Consider the following 26,595-nt stretch of genomic DNA (forward strand, 5'->3'; position numbering starts at 1 on the left):
TCTACCAAATCCACTCACAAGGCTTTGGTCGGCCCGAGGCTATAGTAGAAGACACTTGCCCAAGGTGCCACGCAGTGGGACTGAACCCAGAACCATGTGGTTGGTAAGCAAGCTACTTACCACACAACCACTTCATATTTACACCTATGGTTGAAGTGGAACATCTTTCCTATATACATCTCAAAATTAATCACCCAAAATTTAATTTCATGAATAGATATAGATGATAGTAAAGAATTTTTTTTTTCTGTAGACAGTTATCATTATCTAAAGTTTTACAATAAGCAAGAATGTGTGTATTAGATTTCTGAGGGAGAAAAGCTAGAGAGTGATATAGAATAGTGATAAGGAATAAAGAAATGAAAGAAAGGGACAATGGGGGATGGGGTAGAAGAAGAAGAGAAGGGTAAACTTAAAGAAGTGAGAAAGGGACCATAGTAGAGGAAAAGTAAAACATTAGTAAGTTTATCTTACATTTCTGAATAATATGTATATATAAATACACATTCATACATATACATATAGGAAATCTAGGTATACACACACACACATATATATGCTCATGCTGATATGCATAGATACACATATGTATGTACTTAGACATACATGATATTGTATGTACAAATATAAAACCAAAATCAATGGGATTTAGTTAATGTGGCATAATCATTTGAATATTCATTTAAAGCAGTGGTTCTCAACCCATTTTCACGTAGGGGTCTCCTTTGACTCCCATTTTACTCAGGTCGAGCCTCATAGCCATATGATGTTTTTCAAAAATCCTATTATATTTTTTATAATTAAATATTATTTTGAATTGCATAAAAAAATTGTTAACATATTTTGTGTATTCTAGAAGTATAATCAATTAACTGCGCATAGATTTTAGCAACAAAACCTTATATGGACCCCCAAGAGTCATATGGACCTTAGTTGAGAACCACTGATTTAAAGCATGAAATCATAATTTCAGTTACCATTTCATTTTCACTGTCCATAGGATAAGTACAAGCTAAGATATATATATGTATATATATATATATATATATATATATATATATATATATATATATACACACATAATTATTTAATGTTCATTTTTTTTTTGCAGTTTTCATGCTGGCATGGGTTGGATATATAAGTGCAAATGCACACAGTGTGTATACTTATTATTTTACATGCAAAAATATTAGTAAACAATCATATATATATATATATATATATATATATATATATATATATATATATATATATACATACACATATTACACACACACATAAGTGTAGGTAGCAATATTATTAAATCCTTACAATAGTTTATGCAAGTATCCAAGTACATATTTGAGGGCAGATTGTAACATGTCTAGTCAGATACTTATGTAAAGTATTGTACAGATTTAATAGTATTGTTTTTCACCAATAAACATGATGATTTCATTCCTTATATAAAGCACTTTAAAAGAATGTTTCATTGAACAATATATTTTCCAAACATCATTAACAAAGAGCTGTGGAAGAACCTTAACTGTTAATAGCAAAGCTGTGGAAGGGAAAAAAAAAATGAAAATTAGCATTATCAATTTTCTAAGGAAATCAATGTTATCATTGTGTAATCATGAAATCTAGACACACTGTAAGTTTTGACTTGAAGTTTGTTTGTGAAAGTTGATCGCATACAGTAAGTAGTGATTAAGCTTAAATGTTGTTTTGCAGACATATAATAAGGAAATAAATTCAATTATCAATAAATATTAGAAAAGCTATGGATTTTTATGAGTTATCAATATACTTATGTAGCTTCCAGCTCCAACTCCTTCTCTTGTACAAATATAAAATACAGAACAAGGGGAGAGAGACAGAGACAGAGTCAGTGTTAAGGCTGGCAATTATATACAGACATACAAATATACATACAATTATCATGAACTCTTCTGTTGTTAGATGATATCTGAGTGTTCTGAAATTTCTTGCTGAACAACCACAAAGTTGATTTGCTTATAGTGATCAAATATTTGTGTTCATATAAACTCACTCTCTCCATCAAATCGACATTCCTTGTCCAGGTGCATGACATGTCACATGATGAAATGATAGCAGAGCAATGCGAAATGAAGTGTTTTGCTCAAGAAGACAATGCAATACCCAGTCTGGGAATCAAAACCATGATCTCGCAATCATAAGTGCAACACACAAACCACTAAGCATGCACCTTTATATATATATATATATATATATATATATATATATATATATATATATATATATATATATATATATATATATATAATTATCATCATCATCATTGTTTAGCGTCTGCTTTCCATGCTAGCATGGGTTGGACGATTTGACTGAGGACTGTCAAGCCAGAAGGCTGCACAAGGCTCCAATCTGATCTGGCAGAGTTTCTACAGCTGGATGCCTTTCCTAATGCCAACCACTCCGAGAGTGTAGTGGGTGCTTTTACGTGCCACCAGCACGAGGGCCAGTCACACAGTACTGGCAAGGGCCTCACTCAAAAAGATGTTTTTTTACATGCCACCCACATGGGAGCCAGTCCAGCAGCACTGGCAACAACCTCGCTCAAATGATTTTCTAACATGCCACCAGCACAAGTGTTAGAAGGCGACGCTGGTAACGATTATGCTCAAATGGTGCTATTTGCGGGCCACTAGCATGGAAGCCAGACAGCTGCTCTGGCAATGAACATGCTCGGACAGTGCTGTTAGTGCTTCACTGGCGCAGGTGCCAGTCATCGAATATGGTTCAATTTCGATTTCGATTTCAGTTGTCCCAACAGGTCTTCACAAGCAGAGTTTAGTGTCCAATGAAGTAAAGATATGAATAAGTGAGCTGGCTACACTTCTGGCAGAGGCCACAGATTATGCTCTCACTTGGCTTGCCGGGTCTTCTCACGTACTGCATATTTCCAAAGGTCCCGGTCACTAGTCATTGCCTCGGTGAGGCCTCAAGATTGAAGGTCGTGCTTCACCACGTCATCCCAGGTCTTCCTGGGTCTACCTCTTCCACAGGTTCCCTCAACTGCTAGGGTGTGGCACTTTTTCATACAGCTATCCTCATCCATTCTTGTCACTATATATCTATATAATTATATATATATATATATATATATATATATATATATATATATATATATATATAATGATTTTTATTTGACTCAGTTAATTTTGTTGAATTCAGTAACTTATTGGAAGATAGGAATTAATGCTGACTTTGTTTGGATTGAAACTCAAAATAGGAGGCTACAAACCATACTGGTCTAGTTTACTTTCATAAACATTATATAAAGAAATATTAAGCATTTTCCCTTTGACTTGACATAAATTTACACACATACAAAATGGATTTCAATTTTGTGCGAATTTGTATTGAGAAAAATGTGCTAGTAAATATGTATGCCAACATATACACTGCTTCAGCTAATTTTTACAGACAAGAGCCTGTACATCTGTTACCAGTCAAGGGTAGCTTTGACTGAGAGACACATAATAAGGATGAAACACCATGGTGTCTCAGGATCTCTTGGTATCTATGAAGTACACTTCTATGAACATTCATTGTCTAAAAGGAGATGTTCTCTGATGACAAAAACAATAAAAATTTGGTATTCAAGTTCAAATCTGTCAGAACAAATTTAACTTTCTTTTAGTGAAGTGGGATGTAGCTTACCCCAAGTGATGTTTGTTTACAAATATCTTACAATGAAACAAGTATCCTCCTATGTAATTTCCTGCCAATGCCCACTGAATTGATACACCAGGTTTCTCAATCTGCTGTTGGCAAAGAGAGGGAGTATACATACAGTAATTGCATCTTGGAGTGTAGCAAATCCCTTCACACTTTTCTTATAGGTAATTTTTCTAAAGCGTATATTTTCTTTTTTATCTTCTGTATGTGTCCTAAGGTTCAGTTGTGGCATACACAACATAATATGTATTTGTGTTCTTGTTTATATAATATCTAATTATGATGGCTTTGGCGGAATTACTTCCGAAGCACTGTCAGGAAAGTTCTCAACAAAGATGCACATTGTGCCCCAGATCAACAGATCAAGAAACAATTAATAGATGTAAAAGGTGTTTGAAACCCATGTGCTTGGATCATTCCTCCATGGTTTGTGTTCACTGTCATGGTGAGGATGATGAGGATGATGAGAATGTAAGTAGTGACAAAGACTAGATAGTAAACACCAAATGGTTTACTAAAATAAATGTCTGTTCTTTTTTGTTTGCCTGTCTTGATAGTTTTTCATTCCTATTTCAATTGTCCAATACATGAGATTTTCTTTCTGTAAGATTGAAATGTCTTTTGAGAGACAATGTGTACAGAAAATCTTAATAAATAATTGTAAAAAAATAAAATAAAATACCTGGGGTAAATTACACTCCACTGTGCTAATAGTGTTTTAATAACCCACCATAGCAATGGAGGGTTAAAATGAACAGATACATTTTTGCTATAGTAATTACTGTTTCCTTGAAACATTAAGGTACTAATCTATGTTAATGTATGACATACAAGAAGTTCTAAGAATATGGCTGCAAACAGAAAAAATTTTAATATGAATATTTCTTGTTCTATTGAAAAGGTCAAGTAGTTAGTACCAAGAATTTTGATATTTAAGCTTAATTAAAGGTATTATTCTTCAGTTAACATTTCTGTTTATAAATATTGAAATAGAACAATCTCTAGTGCAATACTTTCTGGTGGACTACAGTTTATATGTAACTTTTGTTACTACTAGGAACTACATTTTTTATTTTTCTATGATATGTTATTAGAACTTCAGTAATTTCAAACTAGAGAAATTTATTCTAAAACTGAATAACTGGCCATAGAGACGAAAAAAAAAAAAAGCAAAGAAGGAAAGAGTGGGTACGGCATAGATAAAATTTTGTGATTGAATTTCTCTTTCATTGAAAGAAAATATCAAAGCAACTCGAAAACAATGATAAAATCAGCTCAAACAAGACAAATTAAAATCTGTTGTGATAATTTTAATTTAGACTCAAGAATAAAAAGAATTAACCTATTCCTTGTGAAGTATTTAAGCCAATGGTCTTAAAACAAGTCAACTTCATATAATGGAATTAGTTAGTTTGTTCTTTACTACCTGCATTAAATGGTTGAAACTGTTTTAATTGCTGTAGTTTATGATTTTACTATTTCTTTGCCAATTTGACAGGAAAGCAGCAAAACAGAATGGAAAGTAATGATGGCTTTACTTTGAAAAGCTAAGAAATACTTAATGCTGCAGCATCGATGTTTCATTGGCAGTTAGCCAAGCTTTATGCATTCTTCAATAAAATACTGTTAATTATTATTACAGAACACAGTATTTTCATTGGTTGATCTGAAGACTCAAACTAATTCAAAGAAATGAAATTGAAGAAAAATGTCAATCCAGTGAAACTCACTTAATTTCTTGAAACAGTACATGTTATACTTCAAATAAAGGACATTTTAATGGGAACCAATAACCTTTTACAGATTAAATGATAAAAGAATTTTGGTAGCTATCAAGAAAGTGTACTCGAAAATTAATGTTTTATTACCCACATATTCTCTTATAGAATGGTAGAGTCCTGATAGAATTTAGATTTTTGTCTCTATCTCATATTTGTTGAAAATTACAGGTAATGTGTTATTTCTTGTTTATCAATGCTGATATGTTCTTCCCAGTATCACCATAGAAGTAGAATAATGCAGTTTAAGTTATGTTTATTAATATTTACAATAAACTTATTAAACATTATATCATTTTAGAGTTACAACCAAACTATAAATGTTGTCAACTTAGTGAAATACTTTAACTTAAAAGTGAATTTTAACACAATACAGTTCAACAGAGGAAATGAACAATTTCTTTCTGTTTATTTTACTTGTAATATTTACTCCAAAAGATAATCTAAAATTTTCTCATTCATATAAGTCTCCATTTACCCTTTTCTATGTAATATTTGTGTGTGTATAAACACACACACTCTCACACACACATATTTACTTTTACTTGTTTCAATCAGAGGCTGTGGCCATGCTGGAGCACCACCATTGGTATGATTGTTAGTTTATTTCCTTTCACTACCTGACTCCCTATTCCATATTTGATTCTGACGAATAGGAAAGTTGGCCATTGCCACCCTTATTTGCATTTCTTGCCATGACATAGATTCATCTGATTTCTCAGATAAAAAGATATCTACAGCCTTTTGAAGACATCCACATCTACATTTCATAAATCTCTGAAATTTTCCAGCATGGTACTGAAAAGTTATGGGCCATTGAATTCTATCATCTATCTCATCCAGGTCGTCTCATAGGATGCCCCAAAACTGTTTCCACATGTTTTCCCCCATTCCCCTCGATCTTCCATAATGGTCCTCAGCTCCTGTACCCCTTCTATACCAGTATCTTCCAGTAAGTTGTCCATATAGGTTGTCTTCCTCTTCACCTCTTGGTTCTTCCTTCTGTTGGTTGCCAGAGCACTAGCTTGTTAGCAATTTCATCGGTGTGTCTGATGCAGTGTCTAGCTAGCCTCATTCTTCTATGCTGTATCGTCAATGTTACCTTTGGTAGTCCCCGGTATAAACTGGCATTTGTTGTATGACTCTTGCAGGAGACATTGAGTGTCATTTAGACGACATCATCCTTGAATTTGCAAGCAAACTATTAAATGACAATGTGAAGCCAGAACAATGGTCTGAGATAGACTTGCTAACACTACCCAAAAATGGAGATCTAAGTGATATTGAGAATTACAGAGGAATCAGTCTGTCTTCCATTGTTGCAAAAACGATCAACAAGACAACACTTAACTGAATACAACATAAGATAGACAAACAATTGTGACCAGATCAAAATGAATTCAGATCAAGATGGTCAACAACATCTCACATTGTTGCACTTAGAAGACTGATAGAAGGAGTTAAGAGCCATAACAGGAAGGCTGTCATTATCTATGTAGACTTTAAAAAGGCTTTTGATTCAGTACATACAGGAATGATGATTAAGATACTTAAAGCATATGATATTCCACCAAGAATTCTGAGAACAATAAGTAAGCTTTATGAGGACACCAGAGCAAAAGTGATCACTCCTGATGGAGAGGCGGAATACTTTGAAGTCAAAGCCAGAATATTACAAGACGACACACTAGCACCTTATCTCTTCACCATCGTTCTGGACTATGTAATGTGTAGAATGTACAAGGGCAAGGAAGAAGAACTGGGATTCAAACTGCATAGGCAAAGAAGTAGACTGCATCAAGCAGTAACAGTAACTGACCTAGACTATGCTGATGACCTGGCAATACTAACAGAGAGGACAAATGAGGCACATGAGGTGCTGAGCAGATTAGAGTAGGAATCAGGGAAGGTAGGATTGTGCTGTAAAGTAAACAAAACAGAGCTGCAAGTATTCAATCACGAAATGCCTATGTCAGTGAGAGAAGGTAAGTCACTGAAGGTAGTTGAAAATTTCAAATACCTTGGTGCATGGACACAAAGTACTGAAAAAGACATCATAGCAAGGAAAGCTCTTGCCTGGAGCACATGCCATGGAGTTCACAGTTAGCAAGGAAATTGAAAGTGAGGTTGTTTCTGGCAACAGTGGAGTCTGTTCTACACAGGGCTGAAACACGGATGCTTACTAAAGCATTGAAGAAGCAGGTGAATTCTAAGCTATTATAACAGATCCTTAATCTAGATTGATTATACGTTTGGTAATATGTAAGGGTGTCCAGTGTGGTGATTGATATAGTGTTCAATACTAAAGTTAGGAGCTAGCTCTTTCAGATCTTCTTTATAAACATCACTATCCAGCTTTCATGTCTTCACTCCAGGGAATAGAGCCTGAGTTGTTTTACCCTCTCCCAGTAGCTCAACTGTTGCACTGAGGCAATCTTCTTAGTGTAACACTGTTGGATTGCCTTGAGCTCTGCTATTAATTTGGTGCTATGTAGAAACCATAATTGGGATGTCCAGGCTACTGAAAACAAATGTTCTGCGCAGAATCAACAGGTTTTCCTTTAATCTTGTTCTAAATGAACTGAGAATCCTGTTTGCCAGTTATCTTTTCTCAGTGATGCATCATTACTCATCTGGCTTCCAAGATCACTCACTGATTGTGACTTTAGGATCACAATACCCCAATTCTTATGTTTGTGAGCTGATGGTGGGGTGCTTGAAATTTTTCTGCACTGAATTTCATGTTTTCTTCAGCCCACTAATATATTGCAAGGTGGTATCAAAAATTCCCAGCCTAGTTCTGCAGCATGCCATCACATGATAGAACACAGTTGTGTGCACAATGAGAGCTAGCAGTGACCTTCGCGAGGCAGTGTGCCAAGTGACATTGCTGTATTTACTTTGTAAGTTGTGAAATTTGTGTTTTTGTGATCATGTGTATGCAGTAGTCTTTGATTTTGTCAAGGACAAGAGTAAAGAGCCAACGTGAAATTTTGCCTTAAACTTGGAAAGCCTACTACAGAGACATTTAGCATGCTTCAGCAAGCTTATGGCAATGAGAAAATGGGTTATATGAATGTTTTGAGTGGCACGGACACTTCCAAAGCAGAACAATGTTCCAGGAAGATGATGAGTGACTGAGAAACCTGTCACAAGCATCACCACTGGAAATGTGGCATTGTGCATCAAGAATTTATCCTCCAGGGCCAGACTATCAATTGAGAGTTCTGCTGCGACATTTTGAAGCATTTGAGGGAGAACATTTGGCAAAAACGGATGGATCTGTGGAGCACAGAGAATTGGATTCTTCTCTGAGCTCTCTTCATTTGTAAGTCTGTCACCACAAACAACCCTATTTGCCAGATTTAGCACTTGCAGACTTCCATCTCTTCCCAAGATGAAAATGCAGCTGAGAGGTCACTGTTTTAACACTGATGTCAAGATCCAGACTGAATCACAGAATGTCCTCGACTCACTAATGGAAAATGACTTCCAGGCCAGATTCTAAAACTGGCAGGAACACTGGGACTGGTGTATTGCTGTGCAAGGTGATTATTATGAAGGAGATTATGTTAAAACTTAGGTAAATAAGTTATTTTTATTAAACGTAACTAGTCTGGGAACCTTTTGATACCACCTATTGTTAGTAGTAGTAAATTTGGCTCTGCAGTTTGTAGTAGAAAATTGGATGGGGAAGAAGAAAACTTAGAAGAAGCTAACAGTATGTTCAAGAGAGATTTTGCAGTGTGAATATATAATGCCTCAAGTTGACATCTGTATGTTAAACTATAATAACTCCTGGCACTTAATGTTAAGGTAATTGATGGGTGCCTGTGGCCTTTTAAAGAAAATGCCTGATAATGTAAACAAAAAAGCCCCAGGCAAATCTTTGAGTGGAGATCCTTTGCAAAGAAAATTTATAAATGGAGGCCTGATCTTATCAGATAGTTAAATGCTGATGAAACTGGTTTGTCCTATGAAGCTGTGTCTGAAATACTATGAACTTCCAAGTAAGGAAGCTAAGGTGACAAGATTAAAAAAGGAACTGAATTTCTGCTGTATTACTGGCAAATCCTGATGGCTTGCATTGTTTGAAGCTCATGGGGTAAAAAAAAAAATCACATAAACCTCTCCCTCAAAAATATTACAAATCAGTTACCTATAATATTCACCAGGTCAAAATGTGCTGGGTTTACTTGATATTTTCTGATTTGAAGTTCAACCATTTTTGTCTCTTATCAGCTTTGGGACAGATCTTTTTTTTTTAGAAGATTTCTCTTCATAATTTAAACATTCACATGCTTTTTTGACAATGCTGAGAGATTAGTTAAAAGAGATAGTAAAGTTAAACAACAAATTGGTTCCTCACAAATCTTCAATCAATCAGTTAATGAATCAGGGACTGACAGCTGCTGCAGAAGGGCTGTGTAAGAAGAATTATGGGGAAGAAATAATGGTTGTGTTGAAGTATGACGAAAATGCAAAAGAAGATATGAGAGGGTCAGTAAACTTCAGAATTTAACTGTTCAGGTACTTAGAAGTTAAAGATTACAGTACTGGCAAATAATTGGAAAGTTGAGGAATACCATTGAACCTGATTTGTATTTCAAAGGTTTAGAACTGGCTTTCAGCATACATATATCTCTTTTATCTTTTATTTCTGTCAGTCATTAGACTGCAACCATTTGAGAATTTTAGTCGAACAAAATGACCCCAGTAATTATTTTTCTAAAGCCTTGTACTTATTCTATCAGTCTATAATGCTAAGTTACAGGGATGCAACAAACCAACACCAGTTGTCAAGCAGTGGTTGGGAACAAACACAAACAAAAAGTATACATGCACAATATACAATAGGCTTCTTTCAGTTTCTGTCTACCAAATCCACTCACAAGGTTGGCCTGAGGCTATAGCAGAAGACTGAACCTGAAATCATGTGGTTGAGAAGCAAAGTTCTTACCACACAAATGTGCCTAGCATAAAGCTGGAAAACATAAATTTTATCTATAGTTTATATTTCATTTCTGCTCTACTGCTGTTTCATTAAGATAAACACTAGCAAAGCTATAATTGCATAGTTGTGATACATAATTTTGATTAATTTTATTTAAAGTAATTTAGAAACTGTGTTTACCCAAATCATCACAATTAAAGTATGAACTTCATATGAAATTTATGCTTTTCTGCTAAATATGTGGTTCTTTTCCGCTTCATTTTCACAATTATGTATACACATGCAAGTCAACCCCTCTTGGATTTATTGTACTGTACTAACATGGACTTTTACAACCTGTTATTAATCGAGCACTTAATTAACCTTAACTATAAATCGAGTTCTCACTTAAAATTAAGCTATTAATTATAAAAAATGTGTGTAGAACTACTTTTTGATATGTATGGATTAATTCTCAATGTGGATGAATATATATATATATATATATATATATATATATGTATGTATGTATGTATATATATATATGATATATATATGTAACAAACACAAACATCTACATATGTACATTTATATGCATATTATGCATATATATGGTGTATGTTAGGATGGGCACTTTGCCAATAAATCAGGTGCACAGATAACTGTGTTCTATTTTATGATCAATTAACTAACTGATTAATTTATTAAGTAATCAATTTGTAGTTGACTGACTTGCCTCACAGTTTTATGCCCTTATTATATCTTTCTATTTGCACTTGCTCTACACTAGTTTCATACACTGTAATTGGCGTTTGTGTACGTCTGTGTTTCTATATGTTTCTGTATGAGTGTGTATTTATAACATGAATACACACACACACGTTTATACACATACATATATGTGCATAAATATACATATATAATGCGCGCACACACACACACACACACACATATATATATATATATATATATATACATGAAAGTTCATGTGGGTGTGTGGTTAAGACGGTTGCTGCACAGCTACATAATTTCAGGTTCAGTCTTATTTCATGAGACCCTGGAGCAGTGTCTTCTGCTATAGCCCTTGTGAGAGGATTTGGTAGATGGAAATTGAAAGAAGTTCTTCATATATATATATATATATATATATATGTATGCCTCTGGCCATAACAAGCAATCGTCTTGATATTACTGCTCTAATGTTTTTGAGTGAGCTTCTTTTTGGATATATGCATTAATACCCAGCATATATGTATATTTCTGTGTGAGTTAGAGGTTGAGAAACCAACTAAGGGATAGTACCTATCCAATATACTGCTGGTAGTGTACCCAATTATTCATAGTCAAGTGTTAGTTATTGCATGGCAATCTCGCAATTGAGTATTATATTTGGGCAAGGGTAAAACAGTAATTTACTCATGATTTATATGGCAAATAAGAAAACGGAGAGGATATAAAATCGACAGACATCAGCCAGTATTTCCACAAGTCACATGTTTCTTAAGACCATAGTCTGTATTTCTGGCATGATTACAGTGCAGTTTGTAGTATTCATAGACATTGGGTAGATCATGTTCATGCATTCATCTCTTCAAGCAAATATATATATATACATGCATATATATATATATGCATATATATATATATATATATATATATATATATACATACATACATGTATATATATATCGTTGCTATTATGTAAAAATGTAAGTCTAAAACATTGTTCTTTCTGAAAACATAAAAATAGTTTCAACATTCCATAGCAAAACTACACTTGTACTACACTTTGACAATTTTTGATATCTTGGTCTGTGTAGTAGCTGGAGATATGATAGTTTGACCAAATGAACCGGCTATTGCAAGCAAAAATAAATATTTTAAAAAATGGATTTGGACAAATTTAGACATACAGCAGTTTAACATAATACCAACCATATATATATATATCATCATGCATACATATATATGTATATGTATATATATATATATATATATATATATATATATATATATATATCATCATCATCATGCATACATATATATATATATATATATATATATATATATATATATATACATGCATATATATATTCATACATACATACCTATGCATACATACATATATATGCATACATATATATACATTCATACATACATACATATATATGCATACATATATGTATTTCTGTGTGTGTGTGTGTGTGTGTGTGTATATATATATATATATATATACCAATGTATATATATGCATATAGAGACACACATATATATGCACTAAAGACATTTTTTACAAACACACAAACAGATGAACTTATGAGAAAAGAAAGCCATAACCTGCAAATGTTTAGAACAGGAATGCAACAGTGTTGTCATCAATAAAAGAATATGTATAGAAGCAAATATAAGTAAGTGTCTGTGTATGTTTGTGTGTCCATATTATGAAAAGAAATACCAAAACATTTCATGTCAACAAAACCTTGCTCTCATACACACACGTACATCCATTGACACAAGTGCACACAACTCAAGCACCCCAATTATAATTGTACAAACACGGAGTATATACATACCCAAATGCATAAATGCTAGGTACAGATAAATGTTACATTGTACAATACTGATATGGAGCAAGTGCAAATAAGGGATACTGATAAGTTTACAAATGTGTGGAAATAATTCTGAAAAATAAACTAAATATTTAATTAATCAACTAATTAGTAAATTGAGGATAAAATAGAAGTGTACTACAACCAGTGCATGTGTTTTTATTGGCAGAATGTCATCCTGAAGTACAACATTATTTATTTGAAGCCCTAGTTCCATATTAAAATCTTGTGAAACCAATAGAAACACACACACACATGTGTTAGAGTGTGTGTGTGTGTTATCTACACACACACTCACTTATGTTTATGTATAATAGTTTACACATTAATAAAATATCACATTATTATAACAGATGATGTGTGTAGAAATTGGACTAAAAGTGAAATAAGTATGTTTTGAAACATATACACATGCCACAAACAAATGTGTATATGGAATAATTATTGTCGGAGAAACTCCATCTAAACTGTTTCTGTTGGATACATAAGTGCTGGTTATTTACAATTACATTCAGATGCACAGTTGTGTTTTCAAACAACAACCAACTTCACAAACTTGTTGCAAATATTAGTCATTCAAATATTAAACAGTATGGAACCACAACAGAGGTTAAGACAAATTCTTTCATCCATGGTTAAAGACATTTTACTAGTACAACAATAGATGGACAATATACAAATAATTTTTCTCCCACTACACATATCCAACCATCACCAAAATTCATCTTGCTTGGAATATCATAGAGGCAATCAATCATAATTTGCTTTCTCTCAGCCTTTAGGCTTAGATCAAACTATTATATTTTATATTTATACAGTTCAGAAATTTCATTGTAATTAGCTAGAAAACTTTATTTAAAAGTAATATGTAGAAAAATTTGAAGATTTAAAAAATTTATTAATAGTTAATGGAATTGAAGTTATTTTTTAATGAAGTATAATTCATGATAATTATCATGCCAACTTACTTTGTAAATTTGCTTATTTTTTGGAAAATATCTCATGATAATGCCAAGCATATATATATATATGTATAGTGGTCAGTGAAATTTTTACCCCAATACCAAGGTGAGCAAGTGCTAATAGGGTACAATATTGGGTCTGGCAAGCAGGAGGTTATGTTCACAGCTTACCTGGTTATGTGTGCAGTGTTTTCCCTTTGCTCTAGGTGAGAAATACCCAGCATGCTGCTGCATCAAAGCAGGAAAAAGATGTTACCTTCTCAATTTTATAGCATGAGCATATAACAATATTGCAGAGGTATATTACAGAAGTTATGTGTTTGTGTGCATGTGTGTGTGTGTGTGTGTGTGTGTGTGTGTGTGTGTGTGTGTGCCTGTGTATGTGTGCCTGAGTATATGTATCTGTATGTGTATGTGTGCACATGTGCACACGATTATTGTATCTCTTTAAATAGTGGGTGAAAAAATTATTTAGAACAAGAGGGAAAAGATTGCACTTCTATATATAAATGCAATCCAGCTATTGTAAGCAATAACATGATTTTAACAATAAAAATAAGGGAATGAGAAAAGTAGTGTGGGAAAACTATAGAAATAGGAAGGAGTCAACAACTGGAAATTACAAAGGGGATAGGAAGTGACAGAATTGACATATAAAAAGGAATAATATAAGACAGGTAATTGCTTAGGAGCAGGCTTTGAGGACAATTTCTTCTTTAGACATGACCTGAAACATTATACTACATTATTAAAGGAAATTAACATTTATTTTACATGGTTCGCTTTAAAATGAAATGAGGATGATTTCACAGATTTATTAGATACTGCAGCAACAAAGTAATCAAAGTGCTATTTAAAATATAAAATGATTACTTGAAAATTTTTTGATCTGTATTTCCTTCAGATAATATAATAAAAGAGCAATTACAGAAAAATACATTTTATGATGTCACCAAAGTAAATTGGATTGCAGATGAAAAGATATTTGATAACTTGAAGTTTCATAATTTGGCTTGATTGGTATTTAATTTTGTAATAACACTAGATTTTAGCTTTACAATATATTTAGAACATAATTTTTCCAATGCATTTTCTTCAATACAATATTACAAATATTAGTAATTTTTAATTGTTACCAAATATCTTTTCAAGTTAAAAAAAAAAAACAACCTTTTTTTTTAGAAGTCTAAATCATCAGAACACAAAACAAAATGGAACTACCACCTGTAGAAGTGAATATATGTTTAGTTGTAATTAAAAATCAAATATCTTTTAGATACTGGTTTCAAATTTTGGCACAAGACTACCAAGATTTTTGGGGAGGTAAGTTGATTACATTGACCCCAGTGTTCAACTAATACATATTTTACCAACCCTGAAAGGATGAAAAACAAAGTTAACCTTGGCAGAATTTGAACTGATAATGAAATACGGATGAAATGCTACTAATCATTTCACCCAGTGTGCTAACGATTCTACCTGCCTTCCATCTTAAATATCTCTTAGATATTGCCAACAAAAATTATTTCTTTTATGGACTTATTTAAAAGCACAATTACTATTAACTTACTGCCTTATTGGAAACTCTACTAGGCAAAAATTGTTTAGTGGGAGCCCATATTTCTCCAAGTGTACTCACAAGTTGAATTGAATTAAGAATTGCAATCAAACACTCAATTTAACTTTATGAAACTGCTAATTTCTGTCAATTATATCACTTACAGCTATGTTGGCTGGGACAGTGAGAACGAAGTGATCATTACACACACACATCACAGGGTCAGGATGTAATTTATAATAATTTTGTATGACTGTTGTTGGGAAGTAAACATTTCTACAGCCATACCTCCCTCTGTACACACACACACACACACATGTGCACATGCAATGGGCTTCTATCTAATTTCATTCACATAGTGCAACTCTGAAATTGGACTTGGAATAATGTGTTTTGAAGGAAACTTTTAAAACACCTAGTTATGTCTATATCCAGTATTTTTTGGTTAAACAAACACTTCCCCCACCTCTGCCCCCAAAGTGTTTGTATATAATGTTTTAGATGATACAGCATTTGTACTCTGGGGCCCAATACAACGTGAATTTCAATGCATATAGAGATTGTGCTGATATTTAAATATTCAGTAGTAATGCAATTAATGAAAATACAATTTTTGTTGCCATGTAATTCTTGAGAACAACATAAAATATTTGACCAAAGATGAAATGGTGTAAGGTAGTCAAATTAATTAGAAAATTTTAACATATATTATGAGAATAATTATTACAGATGGTATATATTGTGGTGAATTAAAAAACATTACATAAATATTTTTTTTACTTTTATTGTAAGCAGAATTTCAGTGAGGTAAAATACTTCATAAGATGATTTTTATTAAATTTAATTTGATCTGTTAATTTAATATTAACTGATACAGTCACAGTATTAAATAAATTTGATTAGCTAATCTAATATCTAGTGTCTGATATGATCGACAATAACATTAAAATTGTAATTAGTTTCAAGTTAGAAACTTGAAATGGTTTACAAAATAGTTGTAGTGCGCATTATCTATTACATTCTTTATTCTACTTAGTCAGAGAAACCTTATAGCAAATAGATATGGTTTGTAAACTCTATACTGGAACTTGATCTTTTGCACAGTAAGATGGACATTGATGTATTTAATATTCTTTTCTACTCTAGGCACAAGGCCTGAAATTTTGGGGAAGGGGTCAGTCGATTAGATCGACTCCAGTACACAACTGGTACTTAATTTATCAACCCTGAAAGGATGAAAGGCAAAGTTGACCTTGGTGGAATTTGAACTCAGAACATAGGATGTATTTAATATTGATATCAATACAAATTTTATAATTTTTTTGAAAAGCATATCATCGGTATTTTTCCAAATACATTTGAAGAAAACTGTTTATCATAAATAGGTTAGTAACTCTTAGGTTGAAAAAATTATTTTTGCAGTACTAAAAAAAAAAAAGTATTTTGATGTACTTTTCCAGGTTTTCTGGACATAGTATTTCATGATATTTAAGGCATTAAATGAAAATATTTAAAATCTAATTTATTTCAATGTTTTTCTTTTCAAAATTGAAACTTATATCAGGATCCTAACTTCCTTTATATTACTAGAGGAGTGGTTTGCTTTAAACCCTTAACTCCATGATGAGTTTGGCGGGATGCTATCATGACTTATGGCATGCTATCAGGGGTCATTTTAGACAGAGCCCATCTCTTTCCAGGCCTGATCATAACCAATTTCCTTCATAATGAGGGAAAGGGAGGAATCAGCTCCAATACAGGGCTGTACTTTGTTTACCACCTTTAAAACGATGAAAAGCAAAGTTTTCTCAGCAGGATTTGAACTCCTGGTGTCATTATATATTTTGAAGTGAAATAACACTGCTAATGAAAATAGTAATTAATTTAAGTAATATGCCAATAGTAATACCTAGTAGGGAACATTTGTGGAATTTATAAGACAATCATATAAATTTATATATTTGTGCATTTCTCTCTTTCTAATAAACTTTTGTGATTTCATGTTTAATTGACAGCTTCCTTTCAACAAATGGCTAGAGAATAAACCCAAAACTGCTTGATTTAATTGATTTGTAATAAATTTCTAATTAATAGCAACTTAATAGGTTGTTTCTTTTTTAAGTTACACTTGGATTATTCATTAATTCTTACTAATGCTACTACTAAATTGACAAAAATCAAGATAATAATGGTTATTTTAATATCAACTAAATGGGAAAAGTCACCATGAAATCAAACCTTTTAGAGTAGCATGCATTTTAATAGCAATATCCATAGAAATTAAACAACAAACAATAGACAAAATGAGAAATTAGTTTACTTTCATTCTTTCAAAGACATATTTCTGTGAAACTTCTTGCTACTTTTGGGGAACTTTATCAATAGAAATGCTGACTGCTTTTTAAAGAAATATCTAAACTTTAACATCTCTTAATAATTATAATTTCAGAATTATTTCGAACTTCACTTAGAGTTGACTGCTTAAAATATTTTAAGTAATCTGTAACCTTCCATCATTTCTTCAGCAACTCTATTTTATATGCTTACAAGCAGGCATAAACAAATCAGCTATTATAATATATTTATTATTATCTCTGGCGATTATGCTATGGGTACATGTCTCTGTGAAATACGCAGCTCCTTGCTCTATAATACATTAAATTGCTTTGTTAATTCAAACAAGTAATTATTTCACTTACATATTTACACTACTGGGCTTTGCTATGAAATGAGAACATTTCTTTTACCAAAATATAGTTTTGAAATATTTAACCTCAAGGAAACTCATTATGCCAATCAAAAGTAAACTGGACAAGTGACATTCATTAAGGTTTTAAAGCAATTTTAAGGAAAAATATAAGTGATTTTATAAAAATCATAAAAAAACAAGATCTTTTTATTAATTTTATTTTTTTTAAATTGTTCATTGGCAATTCTAAAGATCACATAAGACCCAATTATTTCTTGTTCCATCTGTTTTAAGGAATCGTCCTTCTTGCAGTATAACAATACACATTTTGCTAATAACAAGCCAAAAGAATATGAAACTTCACATTTTAAGTTGCTGTGGATTAAGAGTATTATTAAGTATTCATTTAAATATACATTATCAAAGTTAATGACAACAACAACAATTAAAAATCAGATGTAAAAGTATTCAATAGAATAATTTAGTAAATTTTGAAGACAGGTATGTGTGTGCGCGTGCACACACACACACACACACACACACACACACACACACACATACACACACACACAAATATGCACATCCATATATTGTATTGAAAAGCTGAATGGAATATCAAAAATAATGCTAATAAAACAGTTGGCAAGCAGAAGAAATGTTCTGTGTAAATAAAGTTAAAAAAAGGCAAAATAAATTAATCAAAATGTTTCTATATCCCTTAGTCACACCACCACCACTACCATAACCATACCACCATCACCATAACCATACCACCATCACCATCACCACTACCACTACTACAACTTAATCTCACTGACCTGATTGTCCTAAAGGCATATATAATATACACAATGTACATATTTTACTGAAGATTGGGATTGCCCTTAGAGAAAGTGAGATCATTGTTGGGTTACCAATTAGTTTATGTAAATATGTTATCCAAATGTAGAAGTTTACCAAGACAGAACCAATAACATAATGTTTAAAGAAGTAGGTTAAAAAAAGTCACTATCCATGATCATGCAAAAATATCCAAATTTAGTTATTTGAAACTATTTGCCATCTAGTGCAGTATTTAGCCATTGTTCATTGATATTTAAATGTAATATGGTGCAGGATTTAGCTTCTTTGAATTTCTTTTCACTGAATTATATTGTTTACATAATAATTCAATGGGATCCACAAATGGAGTAAATTGCTAGTAAAAACGCTTATTAATGCTATGATGAATTTTAGTGTCATAACTGTCAGATATCATTGTATCACTGGAATTAGAGAAATGTAAACGCTTAATTTACATATTCATAAAACTATTCTTTAAAGGAAATCTTATTTGAATGATGTCAAGTATACTGAGAATATAAGTTTACATTTAAATAAATCTTTAGTGCAAACATAAAGAGAATATAAAAGGAGATAAAACTGTAAGAATTCAGAATGATATGAACCTGTTTCTCTATTAAAACATGTAATTAACACCCAGTGTTCCAAGAAAATCCACCGCTCAAAAGAAGACATGAATTTGAGCCCTACTAGCTTTCACATTTATATTTCCTATTGTGTTGTCACTCTTGTTTAGCTCTGAGATTGGTCAAAAGCATTCCAGTCATAACTATCACTATTTTTTTTTTGGTGAGAATGTTGGTTGAAGTAATGGTGCAGCTATTCTTTTATTCTTTTATTTGTTCCAGTTATTTGACTGTGGCCATGCTGGAGCACCACCTTTAGTTGAAGAAATCGACCCCAGGACTCATTCTTTCTAAGCCTCGTACTTATTCTATTGATCTCTTTTGCTGAACTGCTAAGTTACGGGGACATACACACACTAACATCGATTGTCAAGTGAAGGTTGGGGGACAAACACAGACACACAAACATATGCATATACACATACATATAATACAACGGGCTTCTTTCAGTCTGTCTACCAAATCTACTCACAAGGCTTTGGTCAGCCTGAGGCTATAGTAGAAGACACTTGCCCAAGGTGCCAAGCAGTGGGACTGAACCTGGGACCATGTGGTTGGGAAGCAAGCTTATTATCACACAGCCACACTTCATCATCGTTTAACGTCCGCTTTCCATGCTAGCATGGGTTGGACGATTTGACTGAAGACTGGTGAACCAGATGGCTACAGCAGGCTCCAATCTGATTTGGCAGAGTTTCTACAGCTGGATGTCCTGCCTAACGCCAACCACTCCAAGAGTGTAGTGGGTGCTTTTATGTGCAACCGGCACAAAGGCCAGTCAGGAAGTGCTGTGCCTATATATGTGGAATGATGGGAAAATATGACAGTGATGTTATCTGAATATTAAGATGCCAGTATGCTTTACAGGCATATGAGAATTTGGAATTGATATAGTAGCGTTGATTATAGTTGTTGATTATTCCCAAATTAACCTTTATCAAACGAAATTATAATCAAAGGCACTCCAGCCATGTCAATTCTGTTTTTTTTTTTTATCATAAGCAGAAAATTTATCTAAAATTTTCATTGCTTCTTTTAGATGGCAAAGTGTGGCTTGAGGGAGATTTGATCACTATTTCTAATTGGTAGAGTCATGTAGAGAGGTTCATTTGTCAGCTGGTATCCCCTTTTATATTCTTTTTATGTATGCAATAGTGCTTCAGATGTGATCATGTATTTTTAGTTCAATTTTAGAATAGCCATCGTTAAACTGAATATCTTGAGAAAATCTTTTTGGAGATTTAGAACATTAAAAAGTATTTTTATCTAATGTTTGTGCAAATAACAGGATAAAAATATTAGTGCTAATGATGTTTAAATTTATCGTTATTCAACAATTGACAGGTTTCTTTCTGTTCAAATCTAAATATTAATAGAGAGACACATGCATATATATGCATGTATTTTGATGAAATGTTTATATCTTACATACTAATATTATAAAATATATCTAAAGAAATATTGTTAGTAAAAGCAATATTTGGCCTGATAATAAGTCTAAAATATTGGAATAGTTACTGACACTGTGTGACATCAGCCTTTTGGGATGGAAGCTGTACCATTTTTTCTTCCAGTTTGCTCTATCTGTCACCTGTAAAGGAAATTTTAGAAGGAACTGTTTAAGGACTGAAGTGAATTTTTTCCTAAATTTACTGGGAGAGTTTTGATTGCTGGCTTTGAAGATGAATGAAAAGTAGGAAAATCACTTTGAGAATTGTTAGCTTAACAAGTGAAATCCTTTATGGGAGTAATTATAGAACTATTTTCTTGTTCTGTATTTTTAGATGGCCATTACACTGACTGTTTAAGGTCATGTACAGGCTACACAAATAAATTTGATGCACTTAATACATAGTTTGATGTCTGTAGGAAATGATGAGTAAGGATAAAATTCCAAAGGGATCCGTTCTAAGGAGGAAACTTTGAAAGGGTGTTTAGTACAGAGTTCCTAAGATGAGATTGGGGACTGTAAGAAAAGGTGTGGCAAGCATTTTGAGAGAGCTCAGCAGAGGTGACATATTGCTTGCCTGGAGAAGCAGATGTATAGTTAACAGAATCAAAGAAAAGAAACGATAGTCATAACATATTGAAATTTTGCCATCCAATTGAGTGACCATTCTGAAAGCAGTCTGTGATACTTGAATGTGTAGCAGCAGGACTAGCCTAAATATGTAAGAAGTATTCAAATATAAATAATGGGGATATTTTTCCATGTCTTTGTTCATGAAAGCAATGCAAATCTGGTATGGTTCCTGGGTTGTGTATAGGTGGTTCCTTGTGTGCAGAGTTGAAGAGAATTAAAGAATAGTAAATGTGTATAAAACTATGCCTAGTTAGATGTAACAGTTAATAGGTTATTAATGTATAATAAAGCAAACTGACAGAGAGTAGGAAAGAAGAGCACCCTGTCTGCACATAATGCATTAGTGATCTGAAAAGAAGGACCTAAATCTATAAGATATGTGATGAATGGAACCCCATGACGGACAAATTTACAAGGACATTTTTATTACAGGTCACTTTGAAAACTTCACTGACACCAAGGATAATAACACTGATTCTGCCAAAGTTCTCAAGGGAAAGATACCACTAATAAATATAAGATATAGAGGAGCAAGTTTCAAGGAGATCTGATGAACTATAATTTATTGACGGTCACTCAAAAAGGAAATAAAGTCAAGAAAATGTTGATGGTGTAAGTGAGAGGATGGTAACTGCTTGGATAAGAAGGGAATTAGATATATTATCACATGTTTCAATGGGCTGAGATAGAGATAGAAAGATTTAAGACTTTCATGTGAAGATAGATGCTAACTCTTGAGGCAGAACTGGTTACTTTGCTGGATGATACTTAACAAATGTATGTGAATGTGAGACAGGTGCAATGAAGAAAGAAAATTCTAGAGAGATTTTGCCTGAATCTAGAACATGGAAATAAAATTGGAAGGTTTTATCTGCATAAGTGCTATTTAAAGAGTCATCTTGGTCAAGGAGTAGTAAGTAGGAGGACTTTTAAAAATTATTAGAGACTCTAATGGGGGACTAACAGGTTCAGAATGGTTTTTAAGATAAGTGAATTTCTATACCATGCAATGAGTGAGGCAATTTCTGTGATGATTGTTTTGTCAACATTTATTTGACTGGTGACAGGGAGTTATGTCCTCAGCATGTTGTGTATAATATTCTTTGCATAATGTAACACAGCTGTGAGTTAACTACTTGGAGCAATTGACATTGAATGCTTTCATTGTATGAGTGACAAGGAGTAATCAATCTCCAACCAGTTAAGTGACATAAAATACTTGAGGATTTTGAGGAGGTAGCTGTGATTATTTAAATCTATAACTATGCTACTATATCCTAGATTCCACCCAACCAATCTTCACATAATATTAGTTCACAATCCATTCAAATTCACTCCATCTTCAGGACAAAGTAATTTAATGAGTAAAATCCAGTTTTCCCTAAAGTAAAAGAAAAAACAACAAACAAAATAAAACAAAACTTATATGCAAAGGAAATAAAACTTTCAAAAGAATAAATATTTTACAACATGCAAAAGAGTTAATTAGAGATAAAAATAAAGGGAAAAATGTTGAAAGCACAATATCCACTATTCCCTTTGTAACTAACATTAAGTTTTCTTTACCTGGTTGTGTGGTAAGGAGATTTTTGACAGTCCTTCTTTAGCGCTACTGTCTGGGGTATCAGAACGATGACTCGGAAGTTGATCAGGAGTTTGTCTACCTTCTCGTTGCTCTTTTTCAAAATCTTTGTGTAAATGTTTTCTAGTATAATGCAAAGACATAAATATAATTTAGGAATGTTTTAAAATATAGTGCACTAATTTATGTGAGACATAATTATGGTCAGCATTCCAAAACATAATTTATTATACAACTACTACTTAAGTAAGGTTACAATTAGGGATTAATTTTAATTCATGATATCAATAAAAATGTATTGCAGGCAAAAAAGAATAAAATAAAAGTAAAAAAACAATTTAAAAAATTTACATTCAAAATTTGATTGAAATCATTTTATAAAATTAAGTCATTATTTATTAAGATGCAGCATGGTTTTGGTTTACAGAAGAATTATATAAGGTAATGACAATTTAGTCAAAATAAAGATAAGATATCTGTTATTATAAATATTTTGATACACTGATCTTTGAAAGATTAGTGCACAAACAAGTGACTGACAAATATTGCTATATCTGTATGCATCAGTCATAAAAAAGTAATTTGATGTGTCAATGCAATATTATTCCAATGATCAGGGTATCAAAATATTTGTTTCAGTTTATCTGATTAAACAAAAACTTGTATCACTCTTACTTTATGGGCACTATTTTGCTAATACAGGCACCAAAAAATTTATTTAAAAACTGTAAAAGAAAAAAATCTGACAATATTGAAATCATGTCAGAAGATCAATGACTTATTATTTTCCCCTCAAGAGAAATCTTAAGGTTTTGGCTAGATGCTGACAAAAGGTAAGTTATTATGCATACATTTGAAGAAGTTAAAATGATTTTACTAACTCAACATGGCTAGGTGGGGCAAGTGGCATTTGATTGGCCATTTGATGTGGATGTCGTCCCAATGTTCCTCCTTGTGGTTCGTTGCTCTTAGGAACATAAGGAGTTGATTTTTTCGCAGGCAGAGTCTTCCCTTGCATGGCAGTCATGGTTGGTGGAGAACGAGCACAGACCAGAGCGTGGAATGATGTCACGGTGAAGATGCCAAGTCGGCCCAGTATTCCCTTTGTTGATTTGGACACATTTGCTAGCAGACTCTATCAGAACAAATAATAAAAGAAAAATAAACATTATATAATAATTTTCACTTTTTCAATGGTTTACAAGAAATTATGAAGGCAAATTGCAGTAAATAAGTGGCTTTGATATTTTTATGTTTCATAAATTTTTGATTCATTCAATTATATATTGCACATCTTTCATTCCTCCTCCTGTATTTGTATAACTTTTCAGTGACATCCCACACACACCTTTGTAATCCCCCTATTTGACATTTCTTTGAATTTTTCTGTCTCCCTTTGAACCCTTGTGGTTTTACAGGCATAGAAGTGCCTTCAGACAGGACTGCCTAGACTAGGCATAAAACACTAAAACCATTTAGTGTACACATGTGTGGTGTCCAAGCATTGCTGACTTGTGGAGTTATGTCAAAAAACTGCTGCCACAGGTAGAATGAAATTGGTTTTCAACCAAATCCATCATGAGGATGGACCAATCTTTAACATGGCAGAGTAGGTGGTGTTCCGCTGTCTAGTAGCTATACTGAAAAAAGTTGAGTGGTGGACAAGGCTGAAAGGACTGAGCACAGACACTTTCCTTGATTTTTTTCAAGTTCTATTTGGAAAAGAAAGTGATGATTGAGAGGTAAGTGCTCTCCTCCAGTGAATTTGTCAAAAGGCAGGGGAATGTGGAAAAAATGGTGAGGGTAAATGGACCTACTTGAAGCATATGGCTGTAGATTGGAGAACAACACTTAGGTGAAAGCTTGTGGTCAGAGTAATCCTGGATCTGTGGGGTCCTTTGATTGGCCCTAGAAGGTTCTCTTGTATCAGAAGGACTGCATCATCCACGTGTTCTCATATTGCATACCATGTAAACTTTTTACCTTAGATCCCTTTCTTCTCCCTTATTCTTTTTATGTAATCCCTGTCCCACACTAACCGTACACTGTCTTTATACTGTCCCCTGCATTTGATGTCCCTGAGTCAAATAAAGAAATCATTATCATTGTAATAATTATTATTATTGACTCTTGCAATGCAAAATTGTTTTTTTGATTCACTCTTCAAGACACGGTCATTTCAAATATTACTAAATGAAATTTTTCAGTGTATTTATGAAAAAAATTGTAATTGCCTAAGGAAGGGCTGCCCTTAATACTCTCAAGTAGGCAAAAGAAAAATGGTTTGCTTTACAAACTTTTGAGATTTTATTTACACACATTACATTTTCATATAATTAAGCCACATGACAAAGAACCACTATGAACAAAAGAAACAACACAAAATCAAAAGACACAACTAAATGTAGAAGAGAAGAAAGAAATGATCACATTAATGAACATTTAATAGAAGACAATGTTCTAAATTCTTTATAATATAAAAGACAGTGGCAGTAACAACAACAACAATAGCAACTCTTACACAATTCCAAACACTACAAGTTCATTCATATAGCAGGAATATGAAGGCAAAACTTTTCCTCAAAGCTAAATGAACAAAATTTTTGGACATATCACAGTTATAAGAAAAGAAATATAGATAATAGAATTTTTTAAACCATAACTTTGCTTCAAGAAATAATCTTGGAAAAGGCAAATATGATAATAATCTAAATTTCCTCTTACATTAGGTAATATGAGCTCTCCAAGAGCTCTGGGGGAAGTTATCTCAATGGAAAAGGCAAAAAATATGGCAGTATTTAAATTGAAACTTTAAATTTTAAATTGAAAATTCAGACAAAAAGAAAGGCTGAAATTGTCAGATATATTGCTGGCTATACATTTGTATCTCAGTACTTGGGCCAAAGAAACACTGTGTACAGTGGGCATAATATAGACCCATGGCCAATAGAAACCTTTGTACCACAGTGTGGTAAAGTAGTCAATGCAGGCTTAAGGAATGGTAATCTGCGGATATCAAAATGGACGTCTTAATGAAGACCATAGGGCAATACTAGTACTGTGCCAAGTAAAAGGTACTGAAAAAATAGGGCATGCATTCAATGGTACAGAGTAGAACGCCTAATTGTTATATTTGTCAGAGCAAAACATGTATTAGATGTAAATGCCCCAAAGAACTAGGAAGAATAATTGATAATACAGTAAACAAAAACAATGAAGAGCAACAA

General features: G+C 32.8%; 1 protein-coding gene across 5 annotated transcripts in view; it reads right to left on the bottom strand.

Annotated features, from left to right (window-relative positions):
• LOC106871954 (protein still life, isoform SIF type 1) overlaps positions 1 to 26,595 on the bottom strand; it is a 903,947-nt gene that overhangs the window by 69,149 nt on the left and 808,203 nt on the right. For 4 of the 5 annotated variants that reach the window (XM_089349426.1, XM_089349429.1, XM_089349428.1 and 1 more), the window contains 2 exons: positions 24,250 to 24,503; positions 23,353 to 23,491 (listed from right to left, as the gene is read on the bottom strand). In XM_089349426.1, coding sequence (XP_089205552.1) covers positions 23,353 to 23,491; positions 24,250 to 24,503 — 393 coding nt within the window. Of the gene's footprint in view, positions 1 to 14,158; positions 14,213 to 21,225; positions 21,295 to 23,352; positions 23,492 to 24,249; positions 24,504 to 26,595 lie in introns of all 5 variants that reach the window. The other variant, XM_089349425.1, reaches the window with a different exon arrangement.

The sequence above is a fragment of the Octopus bimaculoides genome, chromosome 3, assembly GCF_046866305.1.
Source record: "Octopus bimaculoides isolate indiv1 chromosome 3, ASM4686630v1, whole genome shotgun sequence".
NCBI lineage: Eukaryota > Metazoa > Mollusca > Cephalopoda > Octopoda > Octopodidae > Octopus > Octopus bimaculoides.